The 18,163-nt window shown below is 36.1% G+C and overlaps 7 protein-coding genes across 7 annotated transcripts; 6 read left to right on the forward strand and 1 right to left on the reverse strand.

The window, feature by feature from the left end:
• Positions 1-29: 29 nt before the first annotated feature.
• AKL1 (serine/threonine protein kinase) lies at positions 30-3,465 on the forward strand. The gene has a single exon (XM_020220428.1). It carries the CDS (start codon positions 152-154, stop codon positions 3,266-3,268), a length of 3,117 nt encoding a protein of 1,038 aa, XP_020078661.1. The 5' UTR covers positions 30-151; the 3' UTR covers positions 3,269-3,465.
• Positions 3,466-3,528: 63 nt separating this feature from the next.
• HYPBUDRAFT_154638 (tetratricopeptide repeat-containing protein) lies at positions 3,529-6,381 on the forward strand (the record flags this gene model as incomplete). Its single annotated transcript, XM_020222053.1, has 1 exon — positions 3,529-6,381. The coding sequence occupies one exon, from the start codon at positions 3,529-3,531 to the stop codon at positions 6,379-6,381; it is 2,853 nt and encodes a 950-aa protein (XP_020078662.1).
• Positions 6,382-8,329: 1,948 nt separating this feature from the next.
• HYPBUDRAFT_131696 (uncharacterized protein) lies at positions 8,330-9,744 on the forward strand. The gene has a single exon (XM_020219457.1). The coding sequence runs from the start codon at positions 8,516-8,518 to the stop codon at positions 9,611-9,613; it is 1,098 nt and encodes a 365-aa protein (XP_020078663.1). The 5' UTR covers positions 8,330-8,515; the 3' UTR covers positions 9,614-9,744.
• Positions 9,745-9,832: 88 nt separating this feature from the next.
• Positions 9,833-14,979, forward strand: VPS15 (ubiquitin-binding serine/threonine protein kinase). The gene has a single exon (XM_020223849.1). It carries the CDS (start codon positions 9,903-9,905, stop codon positions 14,721-14,723), a length of 4,821 nt encoding a protein of 1,606 aa, XP_020078664.1. The 5' UTR covers positions 9,833-9,902; the 3' UTR covers positions 14,724-14,979.
• Positions 14,980-15,866: 887 nt separating this feature from the next.
• Positions 15,867-16,573, forward strand: FCA1 (cytosine deaminase). Its single transcript, XM_020220429.1, has 2 exons — positions 15,867-16,002; positions 16,080-16,573. The coding sequence occupies exons 1-2, from the start codon at positions 15,948-15,950 to the stop codon at positions 16,475-16,477; spliced, it is 453 nt and encodes a 150-aa protein (XP_020078665.1). The 5' UTR covers positions 15,867-15,947; the 3' UTR covers positions 16,478-16,573.
• On the reverse strand, positions 16,552-16,931 carry HYPBUDRAFT_172069 (uncharacterized protein). The gene has a single exon (XM_020222853.1). It carries the CDS (start codon positions 16,881-16,883, stop codon positions 16,686-16,688), a length of 198 nt encoding a protein of 65 aa, XP_020078666.1. The 5' UTR covers positions 16,884-16,931; the 3' UTR covers positions 16,552-16,685.
• A 125-nt stretch (positions 16,932-17,056) lies between these two features.
• HYPBUDRAFT_101147 (TFIIH/NER complex subunit) lies at positions 17,057-18,154 on the forward strand (the record flags this gene model as incomplete). The annotated part of the gene is made up of 1 exon (XM_020218101.1): positions 17,057-18,154. The coding sequence occupies one exon, from the start codon at positions 17,057-17,059 to the stop codon at positions 18,152-18,154; it is 1,098 nt and encodes a 365-aa protein (XP_020078667.1).
• Positions 18,155-18,163: the final 9 nt, after the last annotated feature.

Consider the following 18,163-nt stretch of genomic DNA (forward strand, 5'->3'; position numbering starts at 1 on the left):
TCTCACTGTGTTTTTAAAAGGTTTCGTATTACTTTAATTGATTCAATTGATCCCATTTGACCTCCTTTTCCAATTCAGTTACCTCAAGATCGATCTTTGCAGTAGCGAAATAGTCAGTCTAATTTTTGTTTGAGAATAACTACGATTGATCATGGGGAAACTTTCAAAGCTCCCAGAGGGTACAAAGCTCCCGGTGGGAAGTCACGACGTCAAAATTTTGAAGTATCTTTCTGAAGGTGGATTTGCCCACATTTATAAAGTCGAGATTGAGCCAGTTGAAGAAGGATCTGAAATAGCTTGTTTGAAAAGGGTGATTGTGCCAGATAAGAATGGATTAAATCAATTAAGGAAAGAGGTTGATGTAATGAAGACATTACGCCACGCTCGCAATATTGTGAAATACTACGATTCCCATGCTGAAAGGTTGCCAGATGGAACTTATCAGGTATTAGTGTTGATGGAACTTTGTCCTAACAAGTCTTTATTAGATTATATGAATGATCGGATTAAAACAAAGCTCACTGAACCAGAAATTTTGAAGATAATGTTGGATATTTCCATAGGGGTATCCGAAATGCATAAGATCAAATTGATCCATAGAGATATAAAAATTGAAAATGTTCTTATAGATGCACATAATGATTTTAAACTTTGTGATTTTGGTTCCACTTGTTCTCCTTTGATGCCACCTAAAGATCAACAAGAATTCCAATTTTTATCCCATGATATCTTATATCAAACAACCCCGCAATATAGAGCTCCTGAAATGATAGATTTATATAGAAGGCTCCCCATCGATGATAAATCAGATATTTGGGCTTTAGGATGTTTTTTATATAAATTATGTTACTATACCACCCCCTTTGAAGCCAATGGTGATATCGCTATTCTTCATGCATCTTTTCAATTTTTACCAGCACCTGTGTTTTCGGGTGACTTGAAAAATTTAATTATCATCATGTTACAAGAGAATCCTATTTTTAGACCAAATATTATCCAGGTTATTATTCTTGTTGCTACTATGATGAAATTAGATTTTAAAGATTTGAAAATTGAAGATTTTTACAAAGCCGGTCCCTACAACTTCCATGCATTACATGAATATCAACGCCAAAAACAACAGGAATTGATTCAACAACAACAATTCTATTACCAACAACAACAACAACAATTACAACAAAACCAACAACTCGCCCAAACTCTGTCACAAAAGAGCAGCAGCACCAATTTAGTCGGAAATGTGCCTTCTGCTGATCCATCGAACCCAACCTACGCATATTCTTCTCCAGTTCAACAACCCGCACAAGCGGCTGCAGCACCAAACCTACAACCACAGACTCAAGAACAATCACTCGCATATCAACAACAGCAATCACAATTCCCTATTCAAGAACAATCGTTGGTTTCCCCTTATAAAGATAAATATCCTGTCTCGCAGCCTGCAGATCAGCCATCATTAAACCCAGAATTACAAGATGAGAAACTTGAACTTAATGAAAAACACAACGCAGAAGATTCCGATGATTTGGAAGGGTTGGAAGAGAACCTTGATAATGTAGAAGAAAGATATCCTTCTCTAGAGGACTTATTGGATACACCGCAAAGACCAAGGGATGATACTACCATATCGAATAAGAGTAAGTTGCTGTCGGAAAGTCCACCAGCATCTTCATCACCGGCTCCATCTATTAAACCACCTTCATATCCCGTGAAACCGATTATTTTACTGAGTCCCGAGATTAAAAAATTAAACCCCGAGGAACTTCAACAATATAATTATCAACATCAAGTATATCAGAGTCAATTCCAGTATTACCAGCAAGTGCAACAACAACAACAACAACAACAACAACAACATAATCAACAAAAGTTTCAAAAATCTCAAGAAAATCCAGCAGGTTTGCAATCACCGGTGCCACAGTATTCTTCGAAATCTTCTAAGAGTTCTCGGATCAGTGGGGAAGGATCGAAGACTCCTACTGCATTCGAATCCAAGGAAGCTTGGGAAAAGCTGCATTCTAAGATCGACAAGAGTGCTGAAAGATTGGCTGATGACATCTTTGCAGGTGGTACTAAATCGCCTGCAACGAAACCCCAAAAAACAAATCAAAGTGTCAAATCAGACCATTCAGTTGTCAGTGCAAAAACTGATATTTCTTATAGTTCTGATGAGGATAGAATGAAGCTATCAAAAAGTGAATCTCTGAACAAAGAAACCCAAAAATATCCAGACATTGAAAACAAAGAACAAGAAGTAGAAGAAACATTGGAGTATACTCCCACCGAAGTTGCACAACATAGCAAAGAGGAGCTAACTGAAGAAAACTTGTCTAAGGCTCAACCAAGTCAGTTGAAGGAAGAGGTTTCTCAGAAAGCCGATAATGAAATGAATAACTTTCCTAACTCAGTTTCTCGACCTATGCCTATACCTAATCAATCCCAATATATCAGTGCTCCTATGATCCCAACTATGAATTCGAACTCTTACACATCATCATCCAATCCATTTCCGATGACGTCAAAAGCACCTACAAATCAACAACAATCTCAACAACAACACCAACTTACTCAAGATACCACTCAAGGACCCAAACTTCCCGAAAGAAAGAACGCAAACCCTTGGAGTGACTTCACTAACAATCTGAAGTCATCGCCAATGACTAAAGTTTCTTCTCATCCTGGTACAATGAATGCCGTTCCTACTTTAAACAGCCAAAATAAATTCAATCATTTAAATGCAAATAATATCCATGATCAGTTTAATAATATGTCAATTTACGATGGCCAGAGACCAAAGAAATTTGATACTCCTACATTACCGAACAATCAGGCTGAGCCTAATTTGATCGACTTGGAGGTAGGATTAGATTCTTCCAGCTCTGCATCAGGCACACCAGGCGCCACTCCTCTAGCACTTCCCAAACAAAGAGATGCTAACAATAGACTAGAAAGTGAACCATCCCTATTGGACTTGAAAGACTTGGATGATAAACAAGCGAAAGCTCCTGAAAAGCCCCAGTTCAAGAAAAGAATTTCGTCTATACAGAATGCCTCAAATTTCAGCTTCCAAGAAGAGGTGATCGATTTTGCTTCTGACGATGAAAACCCAGAAAATAGTTCTAAAATGAACAGAATTTCTATAAGGAACTCTCTTAAAAAGCCTAAAGGTAGAAAATCAGGGGAGCATAAACGTACCGATAGCTCCAATGGGGAAGGTAGTAAAAAACGTATCTCATTCTTTGGGGGAAGTAGCTCAAACAATTCATAAGGCCACAACCATTCGTTTCATTATTACTAAAGCTACAATATAAATCTCATAATACACATCTCAATATCTTATAGCAAATGTCAATGTAGGTGAAGGTCCAATAGGCTGCAATTGTAAGAGTCGATTTGCATTTCTTCTGACTTCTTCGATGATATTCCAAGTCTTCGCATCCATGAAAAAAAAAAAAAAAAAAAAAAAAAAATCAATCGACTTCTTAAGATCTATTGGTACGAATAGCCTTACCTCAAATTAGAACAGAAATGGATGTTAAGAAAGTCCTAAGACAAGCTTTGTCCCAGCTTGTACTTTTAGTTCCAGCAGAAAAATTTACAACAGCTTTCGAATCGACCCCAGAGTTGAGATCCATCCAGGAACCTGTCTTGTATATATTAAGAGGTGAGTCTTCTCAACTACTTGTTAACCAAGACTATTCCTCTTTAATCTTGAATGAAGAATCAAAGAACATATTGAAGGAATTTCCATTCAAAAGTCTCGATGTGGTGCTAAAGGAGTTTGTGGATCGAGTAGTAAGAAACTTTGGAGACCATTTTCAAAACGAAGAGTTAGCTTCCATTCATTTACAATTGATTGCCATCTCATTATTACAAGTATTTATCCAGATAAATGTGACAGGCCCAAATATAGATTATAGCTCACGTGAATTGCTTTTCAATGATATTGACGAAACATTATTACAACTTGAGAGTGTTAAGCTATTAGCACTTGAAGGTCAAACTGCTTATGACTTAATGGTGGATCCTTTATTTTTGATTCTTGCAACATTGATTTTCGAACGTTTGTCTAATGTTGAATCAAAATTTTCGGTAATAGCCAAAAATAAAGACGTTAGTATTGACGATATAGCTACCGTTACTTCAAAATTTATTGAATCATTGAATGATGACCCCATCCAATCTTCTCTTCAATGGTGGAGAGCAAGATGCTCACAAGTTCACTTGTGTGTTTTAAATGAACCACCCAGTGTTTTATCTTCTTTGTCGTCCTTGTTGTTGAGTCCTTCAATAGTCAATTCATTATGCCCAGCTTCCGATAATAATCTTGAATTACAAAAGCATGTTCAGTTGTCTTATTTCTTAGAATGTGCCAGAAGTGGAATCCACGCAGGAACTGAACACTTATCAATCCCCTTTTTGGCCAAAGCTCGTAAAGTGTCAGAGCTTAGCTTTGTACTTTCTGGTGCTAAAGCGAAAAGAACAAAGTTCCAAAAGTTCCATACTTCTGCTTTAATTGTTTTGGCAAAAAGTAACAAAACTGCTTTATTTGATGTTGCAAAAGAAAACGAAGATTCTAATCCAGAAAGCTTGAACCTTAATGATGAAACTTTGTTGGAACGTCCTCAATTCGAATCTTTGGATGATCTCGAAATGGAAGATGATGGCCCAAGCTCAAAGAAATTGAAACTTGATGATTTAGCCGAAATTAGTAACGAAGACGAACAACTGGAAAAATTATTACCAATAGCATTGAGGCAAGAAGACATTCCCGAAGACTTGAGAGAGCTCGATCCAAACGAACAACCTGCTTTAAATGATCTTGATAATGTTCAGCTTTTATTAAGATTATGGACTATTAAGCAAACTTCTCCATCTGGAAATGCATTAGTCGAAGAGGAATTGGGAGCTTTGGTGGCTAGAATTTTATATTCAGATACCAAAAGTTCAAACTGGTCAATTTTTGCTAGAGCATTATGGGAAAGATCAGTTCTTGAAACTAATAAGGCCAGAACTATTGAAAGAGGTATTTTACAAATGACTTCCTTGGTAGAAGAAATTGGAATTAAGATTAAATCAAGAATGATTCCTCAAGCACAAGAAGATGGAGAAGTTCAAGCTACATCTGCATCTGCATCAAGACTTAGATTCATTCACCAATTACCATTCATGCCTCAATGGGCCATGGATGCAAGATTAGCTGAGAAATATATGTCTATTGGTGTTTTAAGATCTGCCATTGAAATTTATGAACGTTTGAATATGACTTGTGAAGCAGCATTATGTTATGCAGCTGTTGATAATGAAGCAGAGGCTGAAAAGATTCTTATGGAAAGAATCAAAAGCCATCCTGAAGACGCAAGAGCCATTAGTATATTAGGTGATATAAAACAAGATCCAGATTTATGGCTTAAATCTTGGGAAATTGGGAAATATTATAAAGCTAAGGCTTCATTATCCAGATATTTCTACAGCCCACCCCCAAGCTCTGGATTAACTAAAAATATTGAATTGGCTATCAAGAATATGAACGAATGTCTTACAGTTCACCCTCTTTCTTATGAGCATTGGTTTTTCTATGGTTGTTGCGGATTAGAAAGTCAACAGTTTGAGTTAGCAGCAGAAGCTTTCACAAGATGTGTTGCGCTTGACGATACCAATTCCCATGCATACTCCAATTTAGCTACTGCATTGCTTCATACTGATAAAATCAGACCTGCCTTCAATGCTTTAAAGAAGGCAATTAGAAGTGCTGGTGAAGGTAAGAAATCATGGAGAATCTATGAAAACTATTTAATTGTGGCAGCTAAATTGAATGAGTGGAATGATGTCTTATTAGCTGCCAAAGAAGTGTTACTGATTAAGAGTCAATCTGAAGGTGAATTATCCATTGACATTCCAGTTTTAGAAAAATTGGTTGAAGTTTTAGTTTCCACCGAATATCCTAAAGGGGAAAATGCTAGATTAACCCACTATCAATCATCATGTATTGATCTTATCTGCAATATGTTACCGAATGTGATAAATACATCTGCTAGATGTTGGAGACTTATATCAAGAGTGGAATTATGGCGTGGGAGACCTTGGTCAGCTCTTGAATGTCATGAAAAGGCATACAGAGCTGTATCACAACGTACAGAACTTGAAACCGATGAAACAGTTTGGAATGATGCCGTTGAAGCTTGTTCTGATCTTATTGCTGCATACGAATCATTAGGTGAGTTACCAGGGAAACACGATGCTGGTGATGTAGTTTGCAAAGATTGGAGGTATAAAGCCAGAACTACCGTTAGATCTTTGATGTCCAAGGGTAAAGCTATGTGGGAAGATTCTGAAGGATGGGAAAGATTACAAGGAATGAAGGAAGATTTGGTTAATTGAGTGTATATAGAAAAAAATATAAAGACTTCTTAAATTAAATTAGCTATGTACTAAGAGATGAGGTCATTGATGACGGGGAAAGTATCAAATACCAAAGAATTTAATCTGTTATGTGTTTTCAAAGAGGAGCTGTATCTTTTGTGAGATGAGCTTATAAGCACACTTGTATCATCTGTAATATTTTTATTTGACTTATCATCATTTTGTTCAAGATCAATCGGAAAAAAAAAAAGTAGTTTCCTTTGGCAAGATTGGTATTGGATAAGGATGAATGGAGGACAATGAAGGAATTCCAATAATGAGTAGAACTGAGTGAAAACATTGTGAAAGGAATGTCTACTGACATAAGAGTTGTCCAACCTCAAGCCGTATAAGAAGGAATAAAGAACAAAATGGGTTAATTTGTAGTCTAATATTGCATCTTTGAAAAATAGAACCAATACCACCAATTCGAAATAGCTGGCAATAGCCAATAAAGGCTCTTTTAAATAATTAAGAAAGGGCATCAAAGTTAGGGCAAAAGAAGTCGATCCGAGCAAATCGGCGAACAAATAGCTTGAGAGATTCATTAAAGAGTAAATCGTAAAGGGAACTACTTTCACTGGAGAAACCCTGTGACAACTTAGACTCAAGAGGGCGATTGCCAAAAGTTGGAAATTTTCAATGGTGATAAAGTTGATGAATTGTGGTTGTGTGGAAAGCTTCGAGTAATTGGTGAACGCCACTTGAATGTATTTATAAGAAACAAGCAGATATGTAAATACGGCTCCCCATAGAGAAACATAGTACCATACCTCTGAAGCCAAATACCGATTATTACCAGCAAGGAAAAAATACCGATAATACAACACAATTAAGGAACCTGACGCTGTTACAACATGTGAAGCCACCCAGGTGTACTTGAACAAATCAACCGAAGCCTGAACATCCACACTTCTGCGGTAAATGAGCCAGGTGACGTTTTTCAAATGACTTTGCAAAACTAAACACCCCTGCTGGGCTTGAACAAAGACCCTGCTAGTGTACTGTTGTATGAGCCTGATTTCCGGGGTGCACCGCCGGATATCCGTTATCACCTCACCCACCGAGACTGGCTTGACCTGGGGCATGTTATTAGCAAGGGATACTGTTGCAAAGGTTGACTTGCTGCAAAAAGTGATTTGTGGATGCAAAAAAAGACATTATATTCGCAAAAACACCTCCGTACATTCTACATAAACGATAATCGCACTACGCTTTCCTACGCCCTTCCTGGTGGTGTACGGGTGTATATCCAAATCCAGGTGTTCACACGCCCAACTGCGACCAAAACACCACTGATTTGGCTTAACAAGGCAGTGTCTGCTGGTTTTAAAAGGAAAGATACGCAGATTTTCAGTTAAAAAAGAGGTGGGCGCGTATTTCATTTGGAAAGAAGACAACTTAACAAAACCTCACCAGAGTTCATTACTTCTTCTTTTGAAGCTTGACCATTAGTTTAATTTTGGGAATTCAGTTTGTTGAGATTGCTTGATTTCCGTTGTTGTTTTTGTTTTTGATTAGCTTAACGATTCCTCGTCTAATATTCGAAAACAAGGTCAAGTTTGTATCCAAGTTTGTATCGATATTTTTGCTATTAATTTTTTAATTACTCCAGAGTTTTTGCATCCCAATCCCAGTTTGATCGTGGCACACGTCGTGTTTCCCTTTTCGTTCGGTGTTCTGTGCCTTGTTTCTGCTAATTAAAGCTGTTTGATCTTGATCCTTGAAATATAATTCTGGGTTCAATATAATTTAAAACAAACAAAAGAAAACAATACCAAAATCCCTGGTTTTTAAATTGTATTATAAATAAATAGATAAAGTGGTTTTAAAAAGGGCAACTTTCCAATATCGCATACTTTTTAGTCTCCAGTACTTCTTCCACTTAGAATTTTTTTTTTTTTCACGTATCTAGTTACTATACTGAAAAAAATAAAGGGATTACCTTTGTTTATTTTGTTCCCTGTTCCATCCCCAGTCTCATTTAGTCAGACCTCGAAATATTTGGTTTACTAGTTTTTACTGATTTTCATACCGATTTTCACTCTCAAAACACAAAGTTTTCCTCGTTTTATCGCTAACCACTCATACAAATAATAATTCTATACTCATAATGGTTGATGATAAATATATTGGATTGGCTCTTGCCATGTCCTCTTCTTTGGCCATTGGTACTTCCTTCATCATTACCAAAAAGGGTTTAATAGATGCATCCGCTAGAAATGGTAGTGATAATGTTCAAGGTTTTGAATATCTACAGAATCCAATTTGGTGGGCCGGTATGATTACCATGGCTGTTGGTGAAATTGCAAATTTCGCTGCTTATACTTTTGCTCCAGCCATTCTAGTAACTCCTTTAGGTGCATTATCAGTTATTATTGGTGCTGTTTTAGCCGCCATTTTCTTAAAAGAAGAATTGGGTACCTTGGGTAAAATGGGTTGTGCCATTTGTCTAATGGGTTCTGTTATTATTGTTCTTCATGCTCCTCCTGATAAAGAAATTGAAACCGTTGATGAAATATTGGGTTACGCAATGCAACCAGGTTTCTTATTTTATTCAGCCTTAGTAACTGCTTACTCATTATTCATGATTTATAAAATTGTTCCTAAATATGGTCATACTAATCCAATGATCTACCTTTCAATTTGTTCTTCAGTTGGTTCAATCTCAGTTATGTCAATCAAAGCTTTTGGTATTGCCTTAAAATTAACCTTGGGTGGTAATAATCAATTCACATATGTTTCAACTTATCTTTTCATTCTTGTTGTGGTCATCTGTATTGCTACCCAAATGAATTACTTCAATAAAGCTTTAGATCAGTTCGATACTTCAATTGTTAATCCTTTATACTATGTCACTTTCACAACATTCACTTTATTAGCCTCATTCATCCTTTTCAGAGGTTTTAATACTACTTCTGCTATCAACGTCATTTCCCTTTTGATCGGGTTTTTAATCATCTTTAGTGGTGTTTACTTATTAAATATTTCTAGAAAAGAAAACGATGGCAGAAATAGAGAAATTTTCGGCGTTCATAATGGAAAAGATATGGCTCCTCTAGATAATGGCATTGGAGGATTTTCTTCCATGAGAAGATCAATGCAAGTCAATAGATCGGTCGATTACGATAATGAAGAAACAGTCGGTTTAAGAAGATTTGATAGCTTCGAAATTGAAGATGAAGAAGAAGATGATAGACATCGCAGATAAACTTCTCCATACTAAACCCGAGTCTAGTGTTCACGTTTTCTTTCCCTTCTTCCCTCCTTGTACTCTGTACTCTGTTTGTATTCTACGCTGTACATTATATACGACTTTTAATCTTTATAGATGTAAATCCGTACACCTTTTTTTTTTTTTTTTTTTAGCTAACATACGTGATCCTTCTGTTATCGTAGAAGAGCTCCAACTACGTAGTAAAGAAGTTATAGTGAATTGAATAAAACCTTGCATCGAAACCACAGTTAAATTTTATTTATAATTGATTGGGTATTGAATTATGGGGGTTAGGTTATCACTTTTAGCTCCATCGGCGCCAACGGTGGCCATATCCTCCTACGTTGATATATTGAAAAATATGCAATATATTGAACTAATTAATAATTCGAGGTTCCTTAAGACAATCAAAGCAATAGATGATGAATCAGGAAACTTAATTGTTATCAAGATGTTAATTAAACCTTCTTCAAGCTTCACAATTAATTTGCATGACATCAATGAGTTATTGATAAAAGAAGCTTCCCTCCTATCACAGTATAATAATATATTACCATGGCATAAAATAATTGAAACGGACAGGGCAGGTTACCTAATACGACAATTAATGAAAACTAATTTATACGATAGATTATCAATTCGTCCCTTTTTGGAGCCAATAGAGAAATTATTCCTCGTTTTTCAGATGTTAAAAATTTTGGAATTATTGCATTCTACCTTAAATATTAATCATGGAGATCTAAAATCGGAAAACTTTCTAGTTACGTCTTGGAATTGGCTAATGCTAACTGATTTTGCTGGGTATACCAAACCAACATTTATACCAGAAGATAACCCAAATCAATATTCCTTTTATTTCGATAGCTCAGGCAGAAGAGTTTGTTATGTTGCACCAGAAAGATTCTATAACTCAAAAGAATCAAGTTCTGATTATCCCCCTGTGAAGTTTAGCGAAAATGGTAAGTTCAGTGGTAAAGATGGATTGACAGATGAAATGGATCTTTTTAGTTTAGGTTGTGTTATTGGTGAGTTGTATTCTGATGGGGAACCAACATTTACATTATCTCAACTATTTAAGTATATAAAGAATGAGTATTCTCCAGACTTATCCGGGATTCATGATACCGATATAAAAGAAATGGTGAAATCTTTAATAAGCTTGAATCCAAATGAAAGACCGTCCGTTGAATCTTTACTTACCAAAAGTAAAGGGAAGTGCTTTCCAGATTTTTTCTACGATTTCCTTTACGATTTCATGTATGATTTAAATAATAATGATTTATTCATAGTACCAGAGGATAATGATAATGTATCGATTAGTGATTTGAAAATCAACAAAATTTATGAAAATTTCGATAAGATTGCTCATCATCTTAAATTTGATTACGATTCAACAAGAATGGAAGACGTTGAACTAGATCATCTTATTCCTCTTAAATTTAATTTAAAAGGAATGCCACCAAATTATAGTATAAAACCTACTTCGTTCTTTGTCAATACTAATAAATCACAGGAGCATGCATCTTTGATAATCTTAAATTTTATCTTTTCATTGATCAAGACTTTGAAGCAACCAACATCAAAATTAAGAGCCTGTGAATTAATTGTGGTATTATCAGAGCGTGTGAACGATGAAGCTAAGTTAGATCGCTCAATTCCTTATCTTTGCCATTTATTGGATGAATATATTAATCAAGTTTCCAATAATGAACTCCATTATCAGCAAGAAAACCAACAACAGAAGCCAATCCAAGTAAACTTATCACAACACGTGAAATCTTCATCGAAAGTAGCTTGTTTTGCTCTTCCAGCTATTGCTACTTTGCTAGCTTCATGTTCTTATATTACTCCTGTCAACGTTCTAGTATTTCCTGAGTATCTACTTCCAATATTGGATAAATTAGTTCTGATTCCTGCAAGTAAAGAAGATGAAAGTGAACAGGCTTTGATAAAGATTACCCTTGCAACATGCTTACCAAATTTGGCTCAAACCTCAAAAAGATTCTGGATGATGTCGAAAACTTTCAAAAATAAAGCCATCAAAGACTATAAAAGTAGATTGATGATTCATTCAAATGTTGTAAGTAAAGGGTTGGTGAAGCCAGAAGATGATGAAGAATTACTAAATTCGTACAACACTTTCAACATTCCCAAAGAACAGCTTGACTCTGATTTTGAAAACTTGACATTCAGTTTGTTGACTGATCAAAATGTTAATGTGAAGATAAGTTTGGTGAGAAATATTTTACCATTATGTAAATTTTTTGGAATTGTTAAAACTAATGATACTATTCTTCCTTATTTGATAACCTATTTGAACGACTCAAACTATGAATTGAGATTGGCGTTTTTGTCTTCAATTTTTGAAATTGGGCCTTATGTGGGGGTTCTTTCATTTGAGCAATATTTGTTACCATTATTAATCCAGACTTTAGGGGATCAGGAACAACTTATTGTGCTAAAAGTGTTACAGATATTCCATCACTTCGTTAGTCATCGATTGATAAATCCAAAAACAGAGTTTAATGCATTGTCGATATATAGAGAGCTTTTGAAAAACTCCTTAAGTTTACTTTTGCATCCTAATGAATGGATTCGTCAATCAGTTTTGAATTTGGTTTTGAGTATAAATGAAAATTTATCTGATGCTGATCAATACTGCTTTCTTTATCCTTTGATCAAAAACTTTTTATCTTACGATATTGCAACTATTAACTGGAACACGTTATATCCGTGTTTGACCCGTCAGCTCTCAAGACAAGTGTACGATACTGCAAATACTTGGTGCATTAACGCTCTGTCAAGATCTTTATTCTGGCAACAGAGAACCTTTTCTGCGTTTACAGATCTCAATGGGAATAAAAAGAAAGCAATGAAGATTGTATCATACTCTAAGAATATGGGTAAATCAGTATATGTACCACAGGTCAATGGATCAACAGAGATTGGAGATAATGGTAGTATGAATGACAACTATCTGGATAATAGTATGGCAAACGTTCCGTTATCAGCAGAAGATAGACAATGGATATTGAAATTGAAGTCGGTAGGATTAGACGACAAAGATTTATGGAAAGTATTTGCACTTCGGGACTACATATCCCATGTGAGTAGAAATCATCATACTACTACAGGAGCAGCTCAAGATCTTGAATTAGTCAAGGAAGTGAATATTCCTCCACGGAACTTTTTTTTTGAAGTATGTTATAAAACCGAGCCAATAGCTAATAAATCACGTACAACTGAGGCAGATAGTGAAAACAGCGGGATTGACGATGCAATATCTATAAAATCACGTCGTGATTCGAATTCGTTGATAATTCCACAGTTTGGAAGAGTTAGGGCCTCTCTACAAATAGTAGAAGCTAACGTATTTGGAGAGTTAGAGCTCGGGCGTGATAGTGGGAATCACAAGTCAAATGGGTCTAGTTATCCACAAGTGCAACATCACCACCACACACATTCTAATAATAAACAAGAAACTCATAAAGTTTTCAGTATCAATAATCAGAAAATAATATCGAATAATCTGAGACATAGTTACAGTGGTTACAACCCATACATATTGAATTATTTACAACATGTTTCATTTGATCCTAGTTTAGATAATTTCCCAGAGTTTGGGAAAGTGGTTAAAGTGAGTGGTCGAGGAATCAATAATCAAATGAGTAAACACCAAGGTTTCAAACCACGAGGAGTTGTTGTTGCACATGTTAATAGCAACCAAGTATCGGATTATATAGATGGTATCAACGTTGTTACTACATGTCCTACATCCGAATTTTTTGTTACCGGATCAGAACTAGGATTTTTAAAGATTTGGGATACTTCAAAGTTGGAAAAAAACATCATATCCCGTACATCAATATTATCGACTAATGTTAAATCAGGGATTGTTGATATTCAATTCATGCCTAATAGGTTTATTATGGCCGTTAGTACCAAGGATGGTAAGATCAGAATATATCGAATTGATGTTTCGAGAGATAAACATAAAAAGATTGTCAAATATAATAAATTAGTGATTATTAGAACAGTTGAATATAATGATAATTGTGAAACAAGTTTTGGTGAAGACATGAGTGAGAATTTGAAGACCAAGACTTTTTTATCCAAATTACAATTTGTTATCACCAATACCAAAACATACTTGGTTGGTATTACCACCGGCTGCAAGATAGTTGGATATGATGTTATTAAGATGGAGAAAGAGTTTGAACTAAATAATCCCTTAAGACATGGAATACCGACTAGTTTTATTGTGGGGCATAATAAGATTTGGTTATTGGTTGGTACAAGTGATGGGATTCTTACATTATGGGATTTAAGGTTCAAAATCTTGATCAAGCTGTTTAGAGTAAGAAATGCCAATGAGGATTATCAAGGGAAATTTGCCATTAAGAAATTGGTCTTATTATCATCATCATTTAGTATTGAGAAGAATGAGCTGAAAAACCATGATCAAGTCAACACCTATTTTGCAATGATTGGAGGTAACAAAGAAGGGGATATAATAGTGTGGGAATTACCGAGTTTCCAATGTCGACAAGTATATAATTCATACGTGATCAATCCAAAAATCAAACAATACAAATTAGAAGAGATTGATGAAAACCATGAAATTACCATTGATGATATTTTTGCCGACTTGAATATCGATACCGATCAACTAGAAAACGGCGGCACAAGCAATATGGACAAAAGTATGACGGCTTTAAATTACTTTAGTAAGAATGGGAAACATTGCATCGAGGATTATTTTGTTAGTGCCACCTGGGATCGAAGGTTAATTGTTTGGAATACCACCAACGTTCAGGAATCGGTTGCTTTAGATAATCAAGATTGGGGGGTTAGTCGACAAATTGGATTTGTGAAACATCAAGTAAATCTGAATGTAACCAATATTAATGAAAAATTACAGGATGCAAAAACCGTTTCCAAATCAAGTTCCAAAGATAAACAAAACGACAAGCCAGCCAACGAGTTCCGCTACGACTTCGTAGGCCATATGGACGAAATCACCGACATTGACACCATCATTGCAAAGCCTTTTGATATGATAGTATCTGTTGATAGAAACGGGTACATTAATCTATATAAATAAGCACACTCTATATTTCTGCAATGTACTTCACAATACATAAACATGTCAACAAACAATGCCCAACTTCGTTAACTTGGACATTGTGACCATCTGTATAATTTATCCAATTACAAAAGAGAAAACCACTCAAAACCTTATTGAAAGCCAAATGCTTGCCCCCCCAAAAACCGTTTTGTTGCCAACGGTTTTACCGACAGTAAGCCTGCACACTACGCATAACGGTTTTCGCCGCCGCAAAAAGAAAGAAATAAGGCCCAAAGCGCAAAAAATAAACCATCTTGGTATTATTATTTACATCTACGAGATCGTAGTGATGAGCATACTGGTAGAGCCTGGTGATATGGCCGGAACATGCTGCCCACCCCAGCATCACCATGACCCCGGTTGAGCGAGGAATGGGACCGATCTACACTGTTTGAAAAGCCAAAAAAGACGTCATAGAAGCGCAGAAGCGCAATTTGTCTTTTTTTTTTTTTTTTTTTTTTTTTTTGTTTTTTTTGTTTTTTTGATTACCAGTACAAAGTACAAAGCACCAGAGGGTTGTAATGATGGGTTGAAACGAAGCGTAATGTGCTTTGTAGCACGCAGCACCCGCTTTTGGGGAGAGTTTCTCCTTTAACTCCAAACAGAAAACGTTCGTTCCCTCCTCTGTCGGATTTTGGGGAAGCAAACCAACCTTCACTTAGGCTCACTGGGATTATAATCTGGTGAGAGCCGCGTCTCAGAGCCGGTTCCACTTGATGATCGGTCGGGAACTGTGCCCAAGGACTCGGTCGATTTTTTGGTTAGGAAGGAAAAAAGCGCATCTTTTTCGGTGGGCCAAAAAAAAAAAAAAAAGTAGAAAAGTAGCAGATTTTGTTAGCTTCGCAACCGCAAAGCATTTGTTTCACAATCGGTTTGCTTGACTTTACCACCCAGCGATAGGGGAATGATGGTTTGTTGCAGTATAACGATTGACAGGAACAGCGTTTGAAAGATACATGAGTGCATCAAGCGGGTAAAAAGTAGCTGGTTACAGGTGTAAGTAGTGGTGCAATATAAGTTTTGTAGCCAATTTTTTTTCTTTTTCTGTTTCGTTTCCCTTCTTTTCTGTTTCGGCCGATTTCTTTTTTCGATTTTAGTTTTTGTATCTTTTCCCTATTAGCCAATTCTTTTTATATAAATACATTCAAAATATCCAGAACTTGTTTATTTAACCAGATTTGAAAGAACCAAAGCGAAATAATGACTTTTGATGATAAAAAGGGAATGCAAATTGCCCTCGAAGAAGCTAAAAAGGGTATGTCTTTTTGGGTTTGGACCATGTCTTAGAATGCTGGGATTTTACGCTTCAGAAAATACTAACGTCGCAACTAGGATACGAAGAAGGTGGTGTTCCTATTGGAGGAGCTTTAATCCACGAAGATGGAACCGTCTTGGGCCGTGGTCATAACATGCGTTTTCAAAAAAATAGTGCTACTCTTCATGGAGAAATATCTACTTTAGAAAATGCTGGACGTTTACAAGGTTCAGTTTATAAGCATTGTACGATGTATACCACGTTATCCCCCTGTGATATGTGTTCTGGTGCTTGTATAATGTACGGGGTGAAGAGAGTTGTTCTTGGTGAAAATAAAAATTTCCAAGGTGCTGAAGAATTATTAAAATCAAAAGGTATCGAAGTTATCAATTTACAAGACCCAGATTGCGAAGCATTAATGACTAAATTCATCAAAGAAAGACCTCATGACTGGTATGAAGATATTGGTGAATAACCTTCTTCACCCTTTGCTTCAAGTTTACGATTTACGATCCTGCTCCATTCTTGAATTACTTTGTTCTAAAAATTCTTCTTTCTTGTTTTTTTGCATATTACCTTAATGCTATTTGCTCTCATTGTTGCCTTGAATTCCTGTATTACTCCTTTTATACCTAATATTCTGGTTCATTCCGTTATTTTTTCATGTAGATTGTACTTAACAATTACAAACCTTTTGTCCCCCACAAATCGCAACCTTGTGTCAGTGGACTGGCCATATGTCCTTCTCCTCCACGTCTCGCATGCTTTGTGGTGCCCTTTCCCGTAAGCTTGGCTCTATTCTGTTCTTCGGAAGTCTTTTCTGACACTGTCCCTTTCGTCCTTTTGGTACATGGTCTTTTACCTTGATGTGAAGACTTCATCGGATTGCGTAAAGGTGCGGAATCTTTTTTTTTTTTTTTTTTTTTTTTGTGTGCTTTGCTTCTGGTGTCTGGGTGTGGATGCCAACCGCGGTACGGGTCCAGGATCTATTTCATCAAAAGAGAAAAAGAAGACACTGAAGGGCCCTAATCTTGTTGACCATTTATACGGTATAATGGATGCGATATCGGATTCGGTGTTTACTGACTTCACCACGGTGGATGAGTTCAGCGACGATCCATCGCTTCTTACGGTGATTCTCGATATAAGTCCCAAAGGTTGGTTCAATATTCGATCGAAGGTTACGCTTAATGATGTCACCAAATCTCTACTAGTCTTCTTGAATGCCCATTTATCGTTGAATAACTCGAATCAGGTTGCATTTATTACTAGTTCGCCGCAAGGATCCAGGTTTCTATATCCTAACCCAGAGAAAAACTACGATGAAAGAAGCAATGGTAGGGAACCTTCACCGGGATTGATAAATAAAGGAATGTATAGACAATTTAGAATAGTTGATGAAGCAGTTTTAATTGAATTAAATGAAGAAATAGAGAAAACGGCTGATTCGATCAGTTCAAATAACGCCAAATCCACATTATCTGGTGCAGTTAGTTTAGCATTAACTTATACAAATAGAATGCTTAACTTGGATCAATCAATTACTACCACCACTGCGTCCGCTATTAACTCCACCACTAATATGAATAACAACTCTTCTACCTCTGTAACAAACTCGGCATCAAACTCTTCCGTGACCGCTTCAGGTGGATCCGGTAGTTTAACCCAAATGAAACTGCGTATATTAATCATCTCAGCAAACGATGAAGATAATATAAATTATATTCCAATAATGAATACCATTTTTGCTGCTCAGAAAATGAAACTTTCAATTGATGTGGCCAAATTAGGTGAAAAAGATTCTTCCTACTTACAACAAGCTGCCGATGCTACTTCGGGGGTTTATCTACACATCGATCAACCTGAAGGTTTGATTCAGACTTTATGTACTGCATTTTTCATTGAACCTTCAATCAGACCTTTATTCATCTTACCAACTAATTCAAATGTTAATTATAGAGCCAGTTGTTTTGTCACCGGGAAATCTGTCGACTTGGGTTTGGTTTGTTCGGTTTGCTTATGTATCATGAGTTTAATTCCAAAAAATGGTAAGTGTCCTACTTGTCAAAGTAAGTTTGATGAAAAAATTTTACAACAATTGAGTAAACTTCCTCTGGTGGCTCCTAGAAAGAAAAGAAAAGTTGATTCTTAATTTCATTTT

The sequence above is a fragment of the Hyphopichia burtonii genome (genome assembly GCF_001661395.1).
Source record: "Hyphopichia burtonii NRRL Y-1933 unplaced genomic scaffold HYPBUscaffold_1, whole genome shotgun sequence".
Classification (NCBI taxonomy): Eukaryota; Fungi; Ascomycota; class Pichiomycetes; order Serinales; family Debaryomycetaceae; genus Hyphopichia; species Hyphopichia burtonii.

Coding starts and splice junctions, on each gene's coding strand:
- AKL1 (XM_020220428.1), top strand. CDS start 152: ATGGGGAAACTTTCAAAGCTCCCAGAGGGTACAAAGCTCCCGGTGGGA.
- HYPBUDRAFT_131696 (XM_020219457.1), top strand. CDS start 8,516: ATGGTTGATGATAAATATATTGGATTGGCTCTTGCCATGTCCTCTTCT.
- VPS15 (XM_020223849.1), top strand. CDS start 9,903: ATGGGGGTTAGGTTATCACTTTTAGCTCCATCGGCGCCAACGGTGGCC.
- FCA1 (XM_020220429.1), top strand. CDS start 15,948: ATGACTTTTGATGATAAAAAGGGAATGCAAATTGCCCTCGAAGAAGCT. Junction 16,003..16,079: donor CCTCGAAGAAGCTAAAAAGG/GTATGTCTTTTT, acceptor CGTCGCAACTAG/GATACGAAGAAGGTGGTGTT.
- HYPBUDRAFT_172069 (XM_020222853.1), bottom strand. CDS start 16,883: ATGAAGTCTTCACATCAAGGTAAAAGACCATGTACCAAAAGGACGAAA.